Source organism: Lissotriton vulgaris, chromosome 11 (genome assembly GCF_964263255.1).
Source record: "Lissotriton vulgaris chromosome 11, aLisVul1.2, whole genome shotgun sequence".
Lineage (NCBI taxonomy): Eukaryota > Metazoa > Chordata > Amphibia > Caudata > Salamandridae > Lissotriton > Lissotriton vulgaris.
This window is the reverse complement of record NC_141699.1, coordinates 249,438,401-249,452,788: the sequence shown is the minus strand read 5'-3', so window position 1 is coordinate 249,452,788 and position 14,388 is coordinate 249,438,401. Positions and strand designations below refer to the sequence as shown.

Here is a 14,388-nt window from a genome sequence, read left to right as displayed (position 1 = left end):
ATGATGTTATTAACATTGAATGGCCATAAACAGCTGACTAGCCGCGCCGATTTCTTGAACTGCAGTCTGTTATTCAATCCTCATGACGAATGCGGAGCTGTGCTCTTCAGTGAGATAAACAGAGCTTGCTAAATATTTTGTAAATTTGGCCTCCTATGTTCCCCCGCAGGGAGCTGGCACGACATATAATAAGGTCTACTGTCTTCACTGTGCCCAGCTCAAATTTTAAAAGAGGGGACGGCATCATGATGTCTCATGGCCTTCGGCTTCAGTCCATGGCGTCCTCAGACTTACACGACCGCTTACAGAAAGCAACCCTGGGAGAGCCTGGTAGCAAAATGGAGACACAGCCGCTGCTGACAGCGCCAGTGAAGCCGAGCAGGGTAAGTCCAACCAAATACTGGACCTGATTCACAAAGGTAACTTAAGCTTTTGAGTAAATTACACTTTTATGTAAGTTTACTACTTTTTTGCTATTCACAAAATCAGTCTGTAAATTTATTCCAAAAGTGTAACTTACACGTCTTTGCCAAATTGAGGGGCTATACACGTTTGAACAATTTATATTTTTGAGTAATATTACTACTTTTTGGGTATTTACAAAATCCAAGTCTCGGTTCCTGTGATTTTTTTTAAGGTAAAAAAGTGCAAATGATCAAACATCATTCACCATAACTGATGTATTTATGCAGCGCGCCATTTTTGTTACATACAGTTACTATGTAAATTCACAAGATTTCATTTCCTAGACCTTTGAAGCGTTCTTGCTCCATGCCTCGCTCGGCACCTAATCCTGACGTAATGCTGCATCTGAAATTACTGATGCTTCCGATTTGGAAATTGCAGTGTGCGGTATTACCGCACCATGAAGAGGTCTCTTAATATGTAATTAATAGAGAAGTCTGTATTATGTCCCCTATCATTTTTTTCTGCATAAATATAATCTGCATTTTACAGGCAAAATGTGTCTGCGGGAAATCATCTAGATGTATTTCAAAATGTGTACCACCAATTCAGCTGCAAACGAGATGGGGATTTTTGGGAAGCTAGTTGTGAGATTATCTGTGTTTTCTTAAATTGAGAATACTACGTTGCATGAAAGTTTTCCTTCTCTGTCAGTAGCAGATTTGTCCCACACCCTAGATGGCAAGTTTCCCAGGCCCTTGTTGGATTAGTTAGTTTGTGCCAGTTTTCTTTCTTCTTTTTTAAGAACTCTAGGACTTGAAATCTTGGATTTATACTGGATTAAATAAGACTTCAAGTTCCAGAATTCTGAGGAATAAAACGGGACTGACTAACTAGTAAAGCATGAGCCTGGGAAACTTGCAGCCTGATTCATCATTCTCCCGTTTTGCGAGCCCCTAATAGCGATTCATAGCGAATCGCTATTAAGAACTCGCAAAACGGGATTCATGTAGAAATTGCATAAAGAAATGCGATTCCTACATAATCCTTATTTGCGATTAGCAAATTGCTAATCGCAAATAAGGAATAACTCGCCATTCATTCCTATGGGCCAAAAGGCCCATAGGAATGAATGGGGAGTATTCCTTATTTGCGATTAGCAATTAGCTAATCGCAAATAAGATAGCGATTTGAAGGGTGCCAGGGGTGTCCAAAGGACACCCTGTAGCACCCCTCAAATGAAATTTTACACAGGTGTTGCACACACACATGTCCAAAGGACATGTGTGTGTGTAACATGCAACTCAGAAAAATGCATTTAAAAGCATTTTTCTGAGTTTTCGCAATTTACCACGAGGTCTGACCTCGCGGTAAATTGCGGCCAGAAATTGCGAATTCGCAAAACAAAATTGGATGATGAATTGCATTTAAGGAATCTCAAATAGAGATTCCTTAAATGTAATTCCTCGCAAAATTGCGAGATCGCAATTAGCAATTTTTGCATTTGGGATGATGAATCCCAAATGCAAAAATCGCACTCGCAAAGGGCCAGATTCTCAGAATCTGGCCCTTTGCGAGCCGATTTCGGCTTCATGAATAAGGCTGTTGGTACCTATGCAAGACAAGTGTTCACGATTAAAGTCTGTATAACGTACAGTAACTTTCTGAGTAGTAAAATGGCACAAAGGAAATGATCTGCAGCTGAGTCATGCAAATGCTTTTCTCTAGATGGCAGTTGAATTTGTTACAGTATTCAGGATGGGATTGTCAAGTCGAACATTCGGACACTGCGCCACAGGCCTGTGTCTGAGGTCCAGCTGTGGAAAGATTTTTTTCTGCCATGTCAGCCCAGCTGCTAGGACTGCTCAGTGTTAAACAAACTAAGGCTGCTTCAGCCCTTGAAACATCCCGATTAATAACCGTTAACCTTCATGACTCTGAGTCCAGGTTTTTCTTGTCACAGTCCTTGGATTGTCCCTTCTCCAAGGGCCATTGCAGCCTCTTCCAGATTTGCAACTTATCAGGATGTGTAGTGAGTCGTTGGGGTTCGTGTAGGAAGAAAGAGAGGGAAAAATGAAAACTTTTTTTGCGGTAGAGTTTTCTTTTTTTTCTGACGGGGCAAATCTGTTGTTTGGTCTCTTGAATGAGGGTCCCCCTTATTATGCACGTACCGTGACAAGGGAGACAAGCAAGAACTGTGTATTTTACACATCCAGCATGGCCCTTTTTCTTGCACATATGCAGGCACGGCCCGTGCCGGGCGTTATACTGGGGCGGTGATGTCAGGCAGGGGAGGGTCTGGGTGGGGGGATGTAAAATACGGGATAAGGACCATTAGAGGTAAGTATCGAAAATAATAAATAAAACGAATTTCGTTGCCCACGCTGCATCGCCAACATGCTTGCACATATGGATAACCCGGCCTGGGGATATACATTTTGATGTGTGCCCTGTGCGGGGGCGAGAGTGAAGAGGGCTTTGATGTGCCATGGGCTGGAGTGGGGATACCAACATGGGGGCAGATTTACAAGAAAGTGATGCATCTGTAGAAATGCGTCACTCTCCCTGCGCAATCCTGAGAAACCCTTGCACTACCATGGATGCACCCTATTTATTATACGGTGCAACATGGTGCAAGGATCAACAGATCCGTCAGAAATTCTGACTCATCTGTTGGTGCAAAAGTCACACATTGCTAGAGTTGTGTCGCAAGCTCAATACAACTCCAGAAATGCATGGGGAAGCATATCCTCATTGTGCTGTATCACTCCGTATGCCTGCTCCAAGCAGGCGTAAGGTTTTGACGCAGTGGCGTCCTAGAAGTGGTGTAGTAAAATCTTGTAGATTTCACTGAGTCACTTCTACACAGCTTTTTTGTGTGGAAACGCCCACACTGCATACGATTTACCGGACGCAGGTATAATGTGATGCAGGGCTTTACAATGTGATGCATCTCCCTAGATGTGAAACGTTGTAAATAGGCCCCATTTTTACTCTGCCGCTGCCTCACAAAAAGTGACACAATGGCGGCGCAAAAATTACGCTAGGGGCTGGTAAATCTGTCCCATGGAGTTCAGCCTCATAAGAATTATTGGCAGTTTATTTTGCCATTACATTTTGTGCCCCAGTACCATTACCACTTCCACACCCCTCCCCCTGCCCCCCCAGCTAGCATCTTCCATTTCCCTGTCAGCCACCCTTTCAATCTAATCGGTTCTCTTCCAGTGCGGGAGGCAGAGCAACTAAAAGAAAAGCAAGATACCAACTCTAATTTCAATGTAATTAAGAGAGCAAGACAGCAATATGATATGATCAAAAGATAGTGAATGCTAGAATACGTGGCTCCAGCACCCAACCCCGCAATGCTGCACAATCTTGCCCCCTTAAAACTTTCAGAGGGCTTCTAGGAACCAAGACACACTGGTTGAACCATATTGCCACTAACCACAGCAACGCAGCATTGTGATTGGTCTGAGCACAGTGGTTCTGTATTCAAACAGGGAAAGGGAACATGTGCATGTTCCCCACCCAGGCTGCAGTGCAGCCTGTGTGGGGAACATGCAAAGTGCGCATGACTGTTTGGCCGGCCCGAGACGGCCAGCCAAGCAGTTGGGCACAGTCCATTCTTCCTCCCTTAGCCACCAGCCCCGCCCACCCTAAACCAGCCCCGCAGCAACGAAAAATAATAATATGATAATAACTTTGTTATTGTAATTTCATTTTTCCCTTTGCTGCTGCTCTGAGAGCAGTGGGGCTCCTTTGCCTTAGACGAGGAGCCACCCCTGCCTACTTCCCTACTTCCAGCCCCTAAGCTTGCAAGGCACTTTGATGGCGCAACAGCGTGAGGTGATGCTCCTGGTGGCAATATTCACATCCAATGCACCTTCTTGGCCTCGGGCTGGTTGATATCCCCGAGCTCCCCGGGCCGGTAAGGAAATCCAGCTTCCCCTCCCTTGACACAAGGATTACATCACTTGCTGCGGAGCCTAGCTGGGGGAGTCTCACACCAAAATGATCCCACCTTCATCACCATTTACAGCTTGACTAAGGAAGGGGCTGACTCATCTGCCTATAGCATACAGTTTGAGTCTCTGCACTCTCTTTCCCCTGTATGCACTGACACACAGTTCCCGCGAAAAAGCAGCCCGCCGAAGGAGGTTTTGACATCTTGGGATGGTGAAGGAGAAAGCAGGCCATCAGGATCAGACTAAGATGGAAGGCTGTAAAGGGGGCTGCTCTACCTTTTCTCACTGAGCCAGTACCTGACACAGATAGAATACAAGGACAGACATGAAAGCCATACTGCAAGCTATTAGGGGCACCAAGATAGCCCTGAAAAGAAACAAGCATTTGCAATGCAATAGGTATCGCATTTGTGAGAGTTAGAGCAATTGACATTGTAAATAGCAATGTCTTTTATCTATGTGCTTTGGTTTGGAGTGTAGTGGATGCATGAACAGAGACTCAGCTGCAGTAGTGCCTAGAGAGCTTAGAATGATAAATTATGACTGGGGAGTACTGTGAAGGATTTTGGAAGGGTTACCGACCTGAGGACGCTAACTTCGACTTCGACAGAGGGTGCTGAGACTTCTGTTTTTCCATCAGCGCCTTGCCGCACCGGCTTCGCGGCGCTAGGATTGCCGTAAGGTTCCCGGTTGTGGTTGTGGCATGGAGCAGCTGTTCAGGGGTGGAGCGTTGCAGGACTCACTGATCCAGGAGTCCCTGCGTGGCACGAGTGACCCGGCCTGCTCCCCCTGCTAGCTTCGCCTCCGGGTCGCTACACACACCCATAAAACTCACCCTCCTCTTCCGCAGCGCGGGACGCGCGCGGAAGCGCCCAGGGCGAAGCCCGGGCAAAGGGCAGGCCCTCTGGGGCCCTCGGAGACTGCAGGAGACTGGGCTGGGCCCCCTCCCTTTCATCGCCCGAACTGTGGTTAAGTCGTTTTTCACATATGAGGTAGTTAACTGTGGGCACTATTATTTTTTAGCCAGTCTGCTTGTAAAGTTAGTGGCTTGTATTGTTTGACGAGCCACAGTAGAGTGCTAGAACAAGCTCCACTATTGAGCGATGATGTCGTCTCCCATAAAGGATAAACAGCTACTGTTGGGAGGGGCCAACCAGCGCACGCTGGATAATTTTATATTTAGGGTTACCACTGGAACAGAAAAGGAACTCGCTCTTTCTGAGCGACGGGCTGAGAGACGTCGCTCTATTGAATCCATTAAAAATAAGAGATTACCTTTAGATTCGTCAAAGCCAATGATTTCTCCTATCCATTGCACCTCACCTGTAAATGGGGACAGTGAGGCATCTTTAAATATCAGTATCCCATTACTCTTGCAAGAAATATCTCTCCCAATAGTTGCAGTCAGTGATTTGACTATAAATGAATCAGCTTTTAATTCTAACATGAGCCCAGAGGCAGAAGCTCTGCCCGATACTTTGCCGCCACAAGTGGATTTAACTAACATAGTAAAGGGAAAACCTAAAACATCTAAAACCCCCAGAGCCCAAGGTCCACCGCCCAAAAGAAGGAAAAAGAGGGGGAATTCTTTATGTAAAAATAAGGCTATTTGTAAAAATGTTGGGCCCTCCGAAAAACCCTCCCCTAGTGTACCCATACCAACTATAATGGTTAACTCAACACCCACTCTGATTAATGACCCATCCACCATCAACTTACTGGGCAGTATAGAACAATTACTAAGATCGTTTACCCTGCCATTGATGGAGAGACTGAAGGGATTAACCCATCAATTTGAGAAGCTAGAAAAGGACATTGGGGAAATCAAAGTGTCAATTAGGGATTTAATCAAACCAGAGCTAGAACTTCAACCCCCGGTAGTGCCTTTAACCACTATTGCCCAGGATAGAACAAAAACCACCAATTTTCCCCAACCAAAACCCTGTAAAACATTACCCACTAACACAGCAGTGATAAATAGCAAAAATAATGGTAAGAAGATACAGAAAGGATTAACATCAGATAAACTAGGAGATGCCCCGAAAATGAACCCTGCTGGTAATGCCCCCAAACCCATGGACCAAGAAAAACCTGCGAGATACTCCCAGCCAAGAGGCTCAGAGTAGATTTGCCCCCGGAAGCGGCTCCGTATGTTGCGGTCCTCACCGGGGTGCCACTCTTAGCTGATGGTCGCGTAGAAGATCAACGTGGGCTGAAAAACAAAGTCATTCACTGGCTGAGGCAGAATTGTCCACTTCCACCACAAATAAACCGGGCAATTCTTAACGTTAGGCGTCTCCCTTGGCTGGGTCAAAGAACTAAGGATCTAATGGGTGACATTGTTATAATAAACTTCCAAGATGACAGAGTTGTCAGATACATTTTAAACGGGTTCCCACACAATGTGGGTAACGCAATTACTGTACGTGATCTGACCTACTTTTACCTCAGAGGAATAGTCGCTCCGGTATCCAATTTTAGGCCCCTGGTTCATCAACAGAGCAACTATACAGGCCCATGACTTTGTCACCAGAATTTTGGTCTTGGGCCCTCATTCCAAATGCAGGAGGGGGGTCTTAGACCATTCTTTCACCATCAAGCTGACTACTCCCTGCCCACTTTTAATCGCTTCGCAGCATTAGCAGGCTTGGAGGGAGTCGATTGACTTTGCTTAGGGGGTATAGTAGATAAAGAAGTCGCTGGAACACAAAAGGTCCCCTTCCCACTCGTAGAGCCAACCACAACTAGTATTGTACATGTTCCTTCCCCAAAGCATACTTGGTCCCAAAACCCAGTGATTGAGAATGCAATTGAAGATGAGGGGCAAATAGATCATGCACAAGCCTCAGGCTGGGGAGGTAAAAGGGGGGAGGTAGCTAACGAGGTAGTCGGAATTGTGTCATGGAATGTAGCGGGCTTGGCTGCCAAAATTAACAACAAAGAATGGCGCCTGTACATAAGTAAATTTTCCATAATATGCTTACAGGAAACCTGGGCAGTTGATAACGGCTCGATACATATAGAAGGGTATAAATGTTTCTTTGTCCCAGCAAGGAAATCTAGATCAGGCAGGGCTATGGGTGGGTTATAAGTATATGTGGATTTGAACCTCCCTGGCACTTAGTCGACTTCAAATTGTAATTCTCATGATATCCAAGAGGTGCGGCTCAAGGGTAAAGGACTTAATCTGACAATGTTTAATGTTTACAATAATGTGGCGGGGGGATGTAATGCATTTATAAGAGAACTGGAGTATAGATTGTGCCAAGATTCTACTTGTGAAGCCAGGACTCATGCCCAAAATTGTTTAGTCATGGGGGATTTTAACTGTCTCCTCTGCCCAGCCCTTTTCCCAATAGATGTGACATGGTCGCGATGCCCAGAGTATAATGGAGCCCACTTCGAGCACTCATCAGAAGGTGATGCTTTATCAAAACTTTTGCAGAATCAGGATTTGGTTCACACCTTGGACATGGTGCGCATTACAGAGGATGAGATCCTGCCACCCACCTTCAAGGGCAGAGGATGTTCATCGTATATTGACTATACTATATCCTCAAGGGCTTTTAAAAACAGAATCTCCAAGGTTGGGATTGATTGGAACCCGTTCAGTGATCACAACCCTTTGGTAGATGTACACTATCAGACCGCTACCACTGGGAGTAAGCCTGTAGCAGTATCTGAGAGGGTTACTGATCAGGGCAGACGCCTAAGGTGGTCAAAGATTGACGGAGAAAGGTTTTATAAATCTCTGATGGAGAAGGGGAAAACAGCCTTTGAGGCATGTCTAGACGTGCCAATAGAAGGGTTGCAGCTACTTATAGCATTCAAACACATTGCGCATTTAGTAGATGGGATGTTAAAGACTAGTGTCCCGATAAAAGAGACTGGGAGTCAGCCGCGGTGGTTTGACCGAGACTGCTCTAAAACCCTGAGGGAGCTTAAAGATAGTATTAAAACAAGGCCCAGGGATGTCACACGAGTCGCCTCCTGTAGAAAAAAATATAAGCGCGAGTTGACTAGGAGGAAAAAGGCATTACAAGCAGAAAGTTGGGCGGACCTAAGGGAGGCGGGGTAAAAGAGGGACATGACAGAATTTTGGAGAATTATCAACAGACCCACTTTCCAGGATGACACAGCTCCCAAATTAGGAACAAATATCACGCCTGACATGTGGATTACTCATTATAGGGGTCTATATGACCATGAAACAGACACACAGCACGAAAAAGGGAATGTAGACCAAGGCCAGCCAGTAGTTTTTTCCCTAAAGGAAATCAAGGTCGGGATTGAGCGGCTGTCTAAAAACAAAGCTCCTGGTCTTGACGGAATCCCACCGGACTTGTTCTTAAACTCTGTGGAATTATGGGCCCCTATAATGACAAGAGTTATCAATACTGCAATCCGCTGTGGCTTACCGCCCTCCTGGTCTACTGCTATCATTGTTCCTATTTTCAAAAAGGGTAGCAGGGACGATCCCCAATGCTATCTGGCAGCCGCTTTCGATCATGTTAATAGGGACAAGCTTTGGGACATGATGACCAGCATGGGGATAGAGGTTGGCCTCATTAACATTTTGAGAGAACTGCATAGTAACACCTCAGCGCAAGTCAGGTACAACATGGAGGGCGGATGTACTGACTCCTTCCACTGTAGTAGTGGGGTGCGCCAAGGTTGCATCCTGGCGCCTTTTTTATTCTCCCTTTATATTAATAACCTGGAGCAGCATCTCTTACAGCTGGGATCCGATTGTCCACGAGTAGGGACGCGTCATGTGCCTGTGTTACTTTACACAGATGACGCGGTCCTACTCGGACGCACACCGAAGAGTCTACAGATTTTAATTGATGGTTTTGTTTCTTTTATGGGCTCATTAGACCTTTCTGTTAATTTGGGTAAATCCTATGTTTTATCCGCTGGCAAAAAACCCTGCAACAAATGCACCTTCAAGATAGTGAGTCATAAGATAGAGAAGGTTAAATCATTCTCATATCTAGGCTTACTATTTGACGGGCTACTAAAATGTAACTGCCTGCTAGAGGATCGTTGTCGTAAAATGAATGTTACCAACGGGGCAATTGCAGGTTATGGTCGAAGGCTGGGAAGGTGGTGCCCCGAACAGGTGATGAACTTGTACAAATCAATGTGTTGCTCTAAAGTCATTTATGGGGCAGAGGTGTGGGGCTTTGCAAATATTCGCCAACTGCAGCGGGAGGAGAATAAATATCTATGCACTGTCCTGAAAGCCCCTCATAGTCTCGCAGCGGCAATTGTACTCAGGGTGTTAGGGATACCCTACCTTGAAGATTCGGTGAAGGTTAGGCCAATCCTAGCTTGGCTTAAAATCTGGGTAAACCCAGAGGCGATCTTAAGCAGGGAAATAATGAAGGACTGCTTGGGCAGAGAAAAATGGCCGCGAATCCCGTGGCTCAGTTACGTCAAGTCCGTTTTGGAAACTCTGGGCCTCGGGAATCTCTTTTCCGATCTGACAGCGATTATCCCTAAGCACAAGAACATTGTTAAAAATGCGTTCTTTGCACACAAAGCAATACAGAGAACAGAGCAAGAAAGGGATAAATCCAGGGTGCATGCATATAACCTTGTAAAAACCACAGAAGGAATAGAACCTTATCTATATTTGCTACATAATGCACAGGAAAGGTTTTTAATGAACCGTTTTAGGCTCAATCTTTTACCGTATTTATTGGGATCACCATTAGGGTATTCACTTACAATTGAGCAGAAGGGAACCTGCGGTTGCGACAATAGGTCCCCACAGGATTCCCTTCATTTTGTATTGTTATGTTCATTTTATGCTGAACCTAGACGTAGATTCTTGGTAGACATCCTGAAAAAATCCAATATAAAATGTGCTCAAGAGGCCTTGATTTTTTTACAACAGTCAACTGATCCCCTCACACTTTGCTGTATCATTAATTTTATTAAAGTAGCGGTTCGATTAAGGGCAACTGGGGGGGGGGGGAATTGTGAGACTTCTGTGATTGTTTTTAAAGGTTTACAATGTCTTTTACCCATTGTGATTTTGTTGTACTGATATTAGGATTCACGATTAATTTAATGGTGTTTTTAAAATGAACTGAATGTCTATTGTATGTCTGCACTTTTATGGTGATTTTTAATCATCGAATAAAGAATCCAATGAATGAATGACTGGGACCAGAGAAGCAGATGCAGCACTGTCTAGAAGACTTAGAATGAGGAATTACCACTGGGACAGAGACACAGCTGCAACACTGCCTAGAGGACTTAGAAAAGGGGAGTTAATTATGGTAACAGAGAAGCAGATAGCAGCACTGCCTAGAGGATTTAGAATGAGGAATTACCACCGGGCCCAGAGAAGCAGCTGACGCACTGTCTAGGGGATTTAGAATGTTGAATTACCGACGGGACAGAGAAGTAGCTAGCAGCACTGCCTGGAGGACTTAGAATGAGGAATACCACTAGGACCAGAGAATCAGCTTCAGCGCTGTCTGGAGGACTAAGAATGAGGAATTACCACTGGGACCAGGATGCAGCTAGCAGCACTGTGTAGGGACTTAGCATGAGGAATTACACACTGGACTAGAGAAGCAGCTAGCAACACTGCCTAGAGGACTGAAAATGACGGATTTCGCACCAAAGGCCTTGGAAAACCTTATTACCAATCCATCATACCTATACTTTCAAAATTAATTTCAACACAAAACTGCTTTAAGAATCAGCAGTGATTCTGAAGGTAAAGTGTTTACAAAGAAATCTGGACCTTCTCTCTTGGCACACTCACTTACCCCTGTACACAAAAAATAAATAATTATGAAACCTCAAATACCTACAGGACTCCATTTAAAAAAAAAGAAAGAGTTTTAGCTATTGGTATTGTAAATAAGAATGCCTTTTACCAATAATGTCAACCGGCTTCAGAGTGGTACAGATAGGCATGGTGGATGTGGGGGGCCAATAAATTGCATTCGAAAGCTCTTCTAAGGGGAAGTGAACCGGACTTGAGACAGCCACAGCTTACACACGGATGCCCCACATGCCACTGCACCATTTGATATGGCCAGGTCTCAAGATTTTTCCTGAAAGGACGCTAGTTCAATGCCTGTTTGTTCTGGCCGAAAATAGAGACAGGAAGGTTAGGGTGCAGAACCAACACTACCTGGAGCAGCAGCACTGAATCATTCAGAGGAAGGGACCTGCTGTTGTGTGTATAAACCAATGCCCAATTAATCATGCTAGTCCCTTTCTGAAAGAAGGAGAGGGTAGGTATAGATTTTCTCTCTATCACACTTTTAAAACATATGTGAGATAAACCTTTTTCATACCTAAACATGTAGGGGCCAATCTTGTGATGGTGAATTCCAAAAACAAAAGGAATGTCATTAATTTGTAAAATCACTGAGCCTATGGGTGAAAGCGTATATTGCGAAATAAATACACTTGCACGCTACATGAAAGCCTCTTCATGAAACCACCACTTTTAAATATGTCAGAATATCCTACCTCTTCTGTAAACCACTTACTTGCGTGTTTTCCAACCTAGCACACTAAGGAGCATCTGGTAACAGTGTCACCACCAGATTGTCTGTTTGCTCAGTCAACACTTATGATTAGTTTAACATTTCATTCATTCATAATAACTTTATTTCGGTCAAAATGGCCATAAAAGTGCTTAGAAAAAAAAGAAAGTACAATTTTTACAACCAATTAAGAAAGCGCTGAACAGTCCAAATTCACAAATGCAGAGATATACATACAGTATACGAATACAATTTTTCCATTTAAGGGGTTAGACCATTAATAAACAACAGTATGGCAAATCTAAAAAAATATCTTAAGAATATAATTTAACAGGTACATTTTAAAATCGAATTAAAAAAGATCATATAAAATCATCACATATAAACATCACAAGCACAGCAACCCCTACCAATGATTAGTATATTACCGTCCTTGTAGTCCTCCTTACAAGTTGACAAAACCAGTTGCAGGAAGATACCTTCTCTTGGACCACATTCCAAATAAAAAAGTTTGATATCACAGCAACAGTAACCGGGTCAGTGTCTGATTTTAGGATTGTAAGGATTTCTCTATAGTTCCTAATGCCCAGGTTTTTTACAAAATTGAATCACCCACCTAGATCTGGGACTCTTGTATGCTGGACAGAAGTAACGGTTTCTTCCTCCACTGAGCACCCGGGACAAAGGCGGGCTGTCACGCCTTCCCACCTATTGGTACGAGGGTTAAGCGGAAGGGTCCTATACTTAAATTGCAGATACAATTATTTAACTAGTACTGGTTGCATAGTATCTATCACTTGTTCAAATTTGTATTGGGACTTAGTGTCCAGGAGTCCATACGTTAAACTGGAAGTGTCAACTGTCTGCGCAATACGTGCCAGTTTGTAATCCTTCAGAGCACATGCTAGAGATTTTTTTGAGATTTCAGCACATGCAGCTTCAGGTGTGGACCATAGATCTCCCAAACCCAATGCTCTAGCTGTATCCCTAACAAAAGCCAACCAAGGGATCTTACCCGCCCCCATAGTGGACAACACTGCTTTCAAATCGTCCCTATAGTGGGCCAGTTCTGGAGTGCTCCAAAGATGTCACCAGTATAACAGTGGACGCGACAAAATCAAATCTGCTATGGGACAAATGCCCAGGTCCATTCTGAGTGCAACAATAGGCGTGTTCTTGGGCAAGCCTAGGATCTGTCTCATAAAATTATTTTCAGTAACCGTGAGGGGATTCGCAGAGCAATGCCCCCACAGTTCTGCCCCATATGTAGCTGATCCCCTGGCTTGTATTTTATAGATTTCTGCTGGGGGACTTATAGTCTTTCAAGCCGAAGTTTTGTAAAGTTTTAGGATCCCTCCAGTGGCCTGGGTCAGTTTTAGGTTGGCCTTATTGATTTGGGGAGCCCACCCCATTTTATCATTTGAAGAGAGTCCTAAATAGTCAGAAATAGAAACTCTTTCTAGTGGTCTGCCATCAAGGGTAGGGTGGGGACAATTGGTGGAGTTTGCATTAAAGACCATATACTTGGTCTTTGAAATATTAACCACCAAATTCCTCCTCTTACAAAACAGGCCGAACTCCTCTAGGAAACGCTGCATCCTCATAGATGATTTCAAGAGGAGCAGGGTGTCATCCGCAAACATTAGTGCAGGAAATGTGCGGCTTGCCAGTTTTGGGGCATCTATATCTTTAACTGCAAGAAGGTCTTCGATTAACCCGTTGAGAAACAGGGAAAAAAGGGTCGGAGCAAGCACACACCCCTGTCTCACCCCCATCTCAACGGGAAAAGGAGAGGTCAGTTTACCATTCTTGCCAAACCTCACCCTGACCCTTCCAGGTAGGTCGCTCCCCCTCCGCACAGCACCACCTGTGGTCGTTCTCTCCCTCAGTGCCCGCGTGCCTCTCTGCTCAGTTTCCCTTCTGCTCCCCTTGCGGCCCCCGTGTCTCTCTGCCCGTTTTTGCCTTCTGTTGCTTAGTTGCCCCTGCATTTCTGTGACCTTTGTGCATCTGTGCCACTTGTTTCCCCCCGTTTTTTGGGACATTTCTGCCCTTTCTTGGGACATTTCTGCCTCTGTGCCACTCGTTTCCCCCTGTTTTTTGTGACCTTTCTGCCCTTTCTTGTGACCTTTGTGCCCTCTGTGTCACTTGTTTCCCCCAATTTTTTTATGATGTCTTCTGCTCTTTCTTGTGACTTTTGTGCCTCTGTGCCACTCGTTTCCCCCCATTTTTAGTGACCTTTTCTGCCCTTTCTTGTGACCTTTGTGCCTCTGAGCCACTCATTTCCCCCAGTTTTTTGTGACCTTTTCTGCCCTTTCTTGGGGCCTTTCTGCCTCTGTGCCACTCGTTTCCCCCCATTTTTTGTGACCTTTTCTGCCCTTTCTTGGGACCTTTGTGCCCTCTGTGCCACTTGTTTCCCCTGTATTTTGCGACCTCTTCTGCTCTTTCTTGTGACCTTTCTGCCTCTGTGCCACTCTTTCCCCCCGTTTTTTGTGACCTCT

At 44.7% G+C, this 14,388-nt stretch overlaps 1 protein-coding gene across 1 annotated transcript in view; it reads left to right on the top strand.

Moving 5' to 3' along the window:
- The first annotated feature begins 248 nt into the window (after positions 1-248).
- Positions 249-14,388, top strand: part of LOC147679577 (solute carrier family 2, facilitated glucose transporter member 11-like) — a 510,350-nt gene continuing 496,210 nt past the window's right edge. The window contains exon 1 of the mRNA XM_086943162.1: positions 249-383. Within this exon, the coding sequence (XP_086799288.1) occupies positions 249-383 (135 nt within the window). The remainder of the gene's footprint in view (positions 384-14,388) is intronic.